Source organism: Poecilia reticulata, chromosome 5, assembly GCF_904066995.2.
Source record: "Poecilia reticulata chromosome 5, P_reticulata-male-v2, whole genome shotgun sequence".
NCBI lineage: Eukaryota > Metazoa > Chordata > Actinopteri > Cyprinodontiformes > Poeciliidae > Poecilia > Poecilia reticulata.
In genome coordinates, this window is record NC_088834.1 from 10,350,916 (window position 1) to 10,360,029 (window position 9,114).

General features: G+C 38.1%; 1 protein-coding gene across 1 annotated transcript; it reads right to left on the bottom strand.

Annotated features, from left to right (window-relative positions):
* Positions 1-231: 231 nt before the first annotated feature.
* LOC145551582 (uncharacterized) lies at positions 232-8,417 on the bottom strand. Its single transcript, XM_081606708.1, has 2 exons — positions 6,833-8,417; positions 232-4,804 (listed from the first exon to the last, which is right to left on the bottom strand). The coding sequence occupies exon 1, from the start codon at positions 8,415-8,417 to the stop codon at positions 7,035-7,037; it is 1,383 nt and encodes a 460-aa protein (XP_081462834.1). The 3' UTR covers positions 232-4,804; positions 6,833-7,034.
* Between the last annotated feature and the right edge of the window lie 697 nt (positions 8,418-9,114).

Genomic DNA, 9,114 nt, shown 5'->3' on the forward strand with positions numbered 1-9,114 from the left:
CCAGATAAAATATATCTTTCACAAGGGTGATATGACTAAAAAATGCAGTAGCACACATCATGTTGGACAGACAGGACAAAAAGGGAGCAATAAAATAAAAAAAAAATCTTATGATTAGACCATAAAATGTTCCTTCCACTGTACCAAAATATACTTCTCCTGGATCTCCCTCCTCTCCAATCTTCCAGCATATCACAAATATATTAAAAGATGTTTTTTTTTCTTTTTTAGCAGAAACCTAAAAATTTATTATTTCACAAGTTTAAAATTTACATCACTTGATAATTTTTTTTATTAGAACATGCAGTCCTCAAATTTAAACATTTGTAATTTTTTGCAATGCTTTTTTGTCCCCAACATAAAAAGTTACCACCAAAAGAGGCCAAATAAGCTCACACCAATTAAATCCCAAAGTTCAGAGTCTAGGAGGATGACAATAACACTTCTGTTTTGTTGTTGGCTTACCGAGTAAAGAAAAAAATATTTTGAATTAACACATACACTTTTATTGTCCAACTTGAATAAGAATCTAAAATGTACAGAACAATAACCTCATGCAAGCTAACATAAACTTGGCTGTATATCAAAAGATGCATAACTGTTTTTTGTTAGTTTTATTCTTTGTTTTTTTCACATAAATGTTATTTTTGGTGCTGGTAAAAGCCTAAAAAACATTTTTCAGGAGACGACGACCACATGTAGAAACCAATCTTGTCTGCACAATAAAAGAATCAGAGGGACCACACAGATAACCAAATCCATCTTTACTAGATGGTGTAGTTGAATTTTTTTTTCCACGTTTGCCTAATTCTTCACTTCAAGGACATGGTTGCTCTTCACAGTGTTATGACTTTGTGGCCAAGTCAGAGAGGCTCTTTCCATTTTGACTGGTCAGTCAACCGTCTGATGTATTACATCTTCTGATTACCCCCCATCACGGTCACTGATAAGATCCCAGCAGGAGCAGGACTTGTCTTCAAGTGCCTACACTCTGTCTGAATGCCATTAATTCAGCAGCAGACAGCTAGGACATAGGTAGGTGTTTGTACAGCTACTGAAATATCAGTATGTTTTGGTGAAAGATAACAAACACAGGTCCAAATATAAATTGTAGGCTAAGAAAAAAAGTATAAACGAAGCAGAAAAATAAAAAATAGTTGTAACCTTACAACTCTGCCTCTTGGAAATAACCAGAGGTATTTTTTTTAAATCTCAATGTTTGCTGCTGTTGCATTTGTTGCATGCAACCACGATTCTGCGATCACTTTGCTTTATTATCACCATCCTCATGTCTTTATTTTATGACAGACCCATTTCTCACCAAGACACACTCTGCGAACTAATTCATTTTCCAGAGGGAGAATTTATCTTCCATTTCTACACACAAACAGAAACACAATCAGATTTTCTTTCCAGTGAAAATGAGGGGAAAAAGGCTTTTGTTTCCAGAGAATGTGTTTTAGAAAAAAACTGTGGCATATTCCTGAAGATCGTGTTACGCTTCTGAATATAAACAGTCTGCATATAAAACATGGTGCTGACTGATGCATTCATTTTCTCTGCCATTTGATTGATTAAATATTATCTTAATGTTTGCCTGTTTGTAATATTAGGGTTTCACACCTTCACGAAGCAATAGTTAATATTTAAAAAAACAAACTTTAAAACATTTACTGAATGAAATTGGTTTTTCAACATTAATGTAGTCGTGTAGAACGTGGCTTTTAAAATAACACATATGCATTTTTTCCCCCCAAATGATTATTTAAAATAGATACAATAAAACACTTAAAAAGGTAATTTGTTGATTAAATTAATTGAATAATTAATGCAAATTGTTCCTGTCACAGAGAAGGACATCAATCAAGGTAAACAAATTTCTAATTATACTGATCATAATTCAAGCTAAGCAGTTTAGTCTTCTCTAATCAAACTCTTAATTTGATTATCTAAAAAATGTTTGGTTCATTTGGGGAGGTTTGAAAAAGAAATAAAACTGATGCAAAAACAGCAAACTCTAGTTCTCCTAAAAACCTGGGTCTCAGTTGGGTTGAAGTGAACTCTGGTGCGGTTCAAATGCATATGTGAATGCCAATGCAGACTTTTAGTTATCAGCTCATCTTCCCTCCATCTCAGACCACCAACCTCTCGGGGAACCTTTCTTTCTTCACCCTCGTTTCCTCCAGAGGGTTCATCCAGATTTATCATTTGCTGTCAACATGTCTCCCGAGGCTCGTCGTCCCATGAGCCTCTTCTTTAACTTCCCTTCAGCTGCTGAGTAAATAAACATCCCATCTTATTTTAAAAGGTGAACCCCTATTGTGCTCAAAGCAAATCTTCTTAGGAGCTAAGAGGTGTTCTTTAGGAATTATGTAGACTTCTTTTTATCAACTGCTTATTGCTACAAAATTTAGGAAACTAACATTCAGAACTTTTTGCACTGTATTTTGAACAAAATTTGTTTTTGATTTCAATAATTGTGGTCCTATGATCTAACAGTTCAATATTTGTTATACTCCCTTGCAATCCACTAAGCAGCATCAAGTATCTGACATTTCTGTCCTTTTAATTGCTCTATAATCATCCATGCAATCTGTGTGTGTTTGGGCTTTAGGAAGGTGATGAAGATAATCAGCCTTGTTTTATGAAGACTAGATATGTAGACTGCAAACTAAACATTCTGACCAGGAGGAATGAGGTTAAAAATGACTAAAACTGGTGACAGAGCTCACCAAGTGGGTGAGGAGTAAAAGATGTGCTGCTGCTGCTGCTTGTGTGAGATCATACTTTCCTAAATATGGCTGTAATACCTCACAGCTTATTTCAGCTTGGAGTGCGCAAAAAGATTTGACCATTTCTCATGATCAGAGGGCACATCTGTAAACGATGACCGCAGACGGTGAATAACTCTGCACCCACAGGTCACTTTGCATAATTGTGGTGTTAATGTTGCTTCCAGGTTTGGCTTAGATCATAATGATGTCATGTGAAACTGCAGATTAAATTGACATCATTTCATCCGGTGTGTACGGGTTAATCCAGTTTTTTTCAGTTCGACATTTCTGACTTCCATCATTCCTGTCACATTTCATCCGATTCTTTTACAATCAGGTCTTCAACAATTTCCTTAAATCTAACTAATATGCATAAATTGTGGGAAATGGGCTTGACTGGTGGTTTGATAAGGTTTTATGTAAATGTGAGGAAGTAGAAGTTAGACTAAATGAAGGAACAAACTGGCTGCCAGCCAGTAGTTTTACTCAGACAAATGCCAACACTTTTCTGTCAAGCAAACTCTAAACCGGAGCCAGTACTGAGAGGGCAGTCTGTTCCTCGGTTTAGAGAGAAATAACCCCTTTGACATGTTTTCAGTGTAAATACTTGGTTTTGTTTTCCAGCAAATTTCTTTTTTTTTTTTGGCTGTGGTTTAACTTTTCACATTTTTAGATGTTTTTTTTTTTTTGTAAACAATTGTGTGTTTTTTTACATGTTGCCAGATGGTTTTTAGTGTAAATTAATGAAGATTATGTTACTTTTGCGACTGGGAAGTAAGGAGATCATGATCATTGCATTTGTCATATTTATGTAAACATAGACAACTTATACTTAAAGTATAGAACAGTTTAAATGTTTACAGTCAACCAGATTTTTACAACTGTCAGATAATTAATGTACCAATAAAACAACTATAGTTTCAACATAGATCCTTGTATAACCCTTTCTGCAGACTATAAAATGTCTTCTCAAACTGCAAACTTTAAAACATTGTTCAAATGTCAGTATGAAGAAGGATCTCATTTTTCAGCCTCCTGGTGAGTCCAGGTAATAAGATCAAACCACTCCACTTTTTGTTACAGAGACAATAATAAACAAAATGTGAATTCAGTCAGGGATGCTTCAACTGAGCTGCCATCAATAATGATCCAGAATTTCAATTCTGCTGCAGCTTTTGAATTTTGGTATTGAACATTTGTTAATACTGGGATCAGACAATTTTCTTTTTTGGACAAAAAAAGGTATTTATCTGTATGGACTTGCTTAAATCAAATAATTTTACCTTAAACAAAATAGGGGTATTAAATAAAGGTTTTAAAAAAATTCTAATTGTTTTAGGGATTTTCCACAAACAAACCATGAAAGTTATCAAATGATTTTTAAATTTGCTGAATCACTGTCGCATTTCTCAAATGAAAGCAATTTTCTTTAAGCTAATTAAATGAGGAATGATACAAAAAATAAAGATCAAATTGTCCCCATCAGGTTTAGGTTTTTTGTTTTTTTGCGGTGGGGGGGTTGAGAATTTTGGAGACCTGGTATTTTCTGAGAATATTTGTTGATCACTGGCACCATTCTGCCATTCAGCCGCACCCTGACAAAACAAAAACTTGAAGCACTGTACAGTCGGTGCCCATCAGTCTCTCTGTCTGTCAGTCTTATCTCGTTGGAAAGACATTCCTCTCTGTCACCACCTGGAAATGTCAGTCAACCCGCAAATAAATAGAGATAAATTTAATAAACAGTACATTTAAGGGTAGAACTCAGAATACATAAGCACCAGGTTTCTATTTAGTGTATCTGCAGACCCAGTCAAGATCATCAGTACAACTTACCAGTTTTCCTGACTTTCCAGTAGTTTGAGTGAATGTTTTTTTTTCTGCTGAAAGACATCATGACAGTTTTCTTGAATCTCTCCCAAGAGAATAAAAACTGCTTACCTTCTATCGATTCCTCCACTTTACTCGTCTTTCTTATTCTGCGGACTCTTCGCTTTTTGCTGACCATCTGTATGTCTTGCATTTTTCACCTGCAGATAACAGTTATCTGTAATTATTTGCAACGACGCAATGATCAATAAAGCTAATATAAAATAGTTTAAGATCATGCCGGCTGAAACCGGAAATCGCATTAACATAAGAGGGTTTGAGTGCAGAAGTCAGCGGTATGACGATTAAAGGAGATGGGATAGGAGATGGACATCGAAATGTATTCTGAGTGGGGCATTCATCCGAACTGCTGAGTCATGCTTTTAATACCAACACACAAACAACAAAGCAAGAATAAGTCAGATCAAAGTGACACAGCTTCTTTAAGCAGTTTACACACATATATTTCTGAGTCTAGAACATGTCGAAATGATAATTGATAAATTATCTGTTCTTCTTTTTATAAAAACTTTTTGTTTAGGAATATATACTGCTACTCCTGTTTTACCATTTTCCTCTTTAAATGCATCTGTATACATTTGTGTCATACTTTCATACATTATTTCTAAATACTGCTGAATAATTTGATACAAACCTCCACAAGACTGTTCTATTTTTTTGGTTTCTAAATTTACTATTGGCATTTCAAATATCCATGGAGCAAGTTTAGATTTACTTCCAGTTTTACAGCATGCTATATAATTTATCCCCAAATGATGTGCATGAATATTTTCATCCCATCCAAAACTCCTTATGTTATGACCATACTCCCAACATTCTCTAAATACCTGTTGAGTAATGTAAATTTAACCAATAATTTGCTGACATTTTCATCCGCCTTAAGTCCAGTGGCATATCTCCAGTAATAACCTGAAGAGCAGGAATTGGAGATGTTCTAAAAGCCCCACAACATATTCTGAGCGCTTTAGTTTGTATTCTATCTAAATCGACTAACAATGAATTTGCAGCTGACTTGTAAACGATACATCCATAGTCCAACACAGAGCGAATTAAAACATCATTCATTCTCTTTAAAGATGTACTTGATGCCCCCAATCATTGCCTGACAAATATATCCATCCATCCATTTTCTTTACACCCTTGTCCCTTAGTGGGGTCAGGAGGATTGCTGGTGCCGATCTCCACCTGACGTTTCGGGAGAGAGGCGGGGTCACCCTGGACAGGTCGCCAGTCTGTCGCAGGGCAACACAGAGACACACAGGACACACAACCACGCACACACACACACACACTCACAACTAGGGACAATTTGGAGAGGCCAATTAACCTGACAGTCATGTTTTTGGACTGTGGGAGGAAACCGGAGTACCCGGAGAAAAACCACGCATGCACAGGGAGAACATGCAAACTCCATGCAGAAAGACCGGGGCTGGGAATCGAACCCAGAACCTTCTTGCTGCAAGGCAACAGCTCTACCAACTGCGCCACTGTGCAGCCCCATCTCAATATATCAATACCTTTTTTACATTTATCAATAATCTTCTGTATGCATTTTAAATGAAAGCTTTTCATCAAACCTTACACCTAGATACCTTACAATATTTACCTGCTTTAAATTTTGCCCATATAACCTAAGATCTACTGTAGGATTAACCCTTTTCTTTGAAAAACATATTACTTGTGTCTTCTCAACAGACAAATGAAACACCCATTCATGTGACCCTGTTTCAACCTTATTAATTGCTGATTGCATTCTATTTTTTAAAATACTAATATTGCCTCCTCTCACCCATAATGCCCCATCATCTGCATATAATGCTTTACTAATATCATTAATAATTATATTAAAAAGCTACAGACTACATACACCACCTTCTGAAGTTCCATTTTGTATAGCATAAATATTTGAACAATTTACCCCAACTCTTACTTCTATCGTTCTATTCTTTAAAAAAAATCCTTAATCCAATTAAACATTTTCCCTTTTATTCCCATTTTATCCATCTTAATTAATAAGCCCTCCTTCCAAAGCATGTCATATGCTTTTTCAATATAAAAAAATGTAACTGTCTTCTTCTGTGTTCTATGCTTTACATTTATGCATTCACATAAATGCATGCTTGCCACCTAGTGGACATAAACATAATTCATTCAATCATCACAATGACCTGAGTTCGTTGGAGTGAAGTTCCCATAGCACCGCAGTCCTGCGGGCCTCAAGCTCTCCCTCCAACATCTTTCAAGTGATTAGCTCTTCCACCATCAGCCCCCAAGTGTCAAGCTCCGCTGACACCGCAGTCCTGCTGTCTCAAACTTTTCTGCCACCGACAATCAAGCATGAGGCTTGGGCTCTCATGACACTTCTTTATACTAAAGTTGAACCCAATACCTCAGTGTGCCTGCTTTATACATTTTCACAAGTGTATTAGTGAAGCCCCTGACCACTCGTCTGAATACAGATGGCTGCTCCTGTGGCTGGTCTGTAACCGACTGGATGTCTTCGTGGGTTTCTTCTTCAGATGGAAGCTGGTTCTGCTGCTCCTCTATGTCCCTCAGCCTATTGTTCAGGTGTTCCATTTCAAGCTGCAGTTCAGTCATTATATGCTCCAATGCAGTGTTTTGCTGCTCCAAGGCAGTGTTCTGCTGCTGCAAGGCGAGGCTTTCCTGCTGGAGGACGATGCGATTGACCTTCAGGGCATCGTTTTCCTCCTCCAAGATGTTGTTTTTCTGTCTGAGAATGCTGTGTTTCTCTAGCAGCTCATTGGTTTTCTCCAGCAGATCTTTGTAATCCTCCTCCAGTTCTGTGTAATTCTGCTCCAGTTCGGTCTTTTCCTTCTCCAGGGCAGCGTTTATCTGCTCCAGGATGGTGTTTCTCTGCTCCAGGGGGGCATTTCTCTGCTCCAGAACGGCATTTCTCTGCTTCAGGCCAGTGCATCTCTTCTCCAGGACGGCGTTTCTCTGCCCCAGTACGGCGTTACTCTGCCCCAGGTTGACATTTCTCGGCCCCAGGGTGGTGTTTCTCTGCTCCATGGTCATGTATTTCTGCTCCACTTTGGAGAGTCTCTGCTCTAGAGCGTCGTTTGTCTGGACCAGGTTGGCGTTTACCTCCCCCAGAGCATTGCCTATCTGCTCCTGGGCGATGTTTGTCTGCTCCAGGGCGGTGTTTCTCTGCTCCAGGGTGATCTTTTCCTTCTCCAGGGTCTTGTATTTCTCCTGCACTTTGGCGATACTCTGCTCCAGGTTGATGTTTCTAAGCATCATGTTGCTGTTTTTATGCCCCAGAGTGGTCTTTTTCTGCTCCAGGGTGGTGTTTTTCTGTTCCTGGGTGTTGTTTTTCTGCTCCAGGGTGTGGTTTATCTGCTCCTGGGTGGCATTTATCTCCTCCAGAGTGTTGTCTGTTTGCTCCTGGGCGGTGTTTGTCTGCTCCAGAGCGGTATTTCTCTGCTCCAGAGCGGTGTTTCTCTGCTCCAGAGCAGTGATTTCCTTCTCCAGGGCAGTGTTTCTCTGCTCCAGGGTGGTATTGTCCTCATTTAAAATTTTGTTTACTTTGAGTAGTTTTTTAAATTCTTCTTCTTTCTCTTTAAGCAGCTTGTCGTTTTCATATGCAGCCTTTTCCTTTTTAATCTTGAGCTCTTCATTGAATTTAGTCAAAGTCTTTCCCTCAATAGACAACTTGCTGAATTCTTTCAAGATGCCTTCGAGTTTCTTTGTCTCTCTAGCTAAGTAAGACGATGGCTTACTGCTCTCACTCATTGTTGGTCCGTTAGCTAGAAATTGTTGACAATCCTTCTCCTTCTCTTGACTTTTGCAATGGTTATGATGGTGCAGCTTGCTCCATAAGAGTGACATCAATTCTCTTTGTGACATCAATTCACGTGATGTCACAAATTGATGTCACTACCTCAGCAGAACAACTAGAAAACTGCTGAATTTTGAATGAAAACAAACTTTAAGGCTGAATGCAGCTGTGCTTAGCTGATGGCCATTGGAGACAGTACAACTGGTAATATATCACCAAGGCTGAGGTTCTGAGGGAATGTGTACATCAACTGTCTGAGACATCTTCAACACCTCACTGTTACTGTCACCTGTCCTCTCCCGCTTAAAGACCACCACTATTGTCCCTGTCCCTAAAATCTCTACAGTGACAGGCCTGAATGACTGCCGACCAATAGCCCTAACATCAGTAGTCCCCACTAATATTTAAATATGCTGACCCATGTATCAATTCAATTTAAAAATACAAGGAATAAACTGTTATGGCAAGACCTTTCTAGCAATACTTAATACAGAGGACTGTATGGCAAGAATAAACAGACACTATTTCCACATGAAAGGTAAAATAATAATGAAGTGCCATGGGTTTGTTGAGACCACATCTAGTACCGAGAATAAATATATCTTACGTTATTTAACTTTATAGTCTGTATCACTTATTTTTATGTTTTAA

What these genes read in the sequence shown, in the direction of transcription:
- LOC145551582 (XM_081606708.1), bottom strand. Translation starts at nt 8,417, where the DNA reads ATGAGTGAGAGCAGTAAGCCATCGTCTTACTTAGCTAGAGAGACAAAG.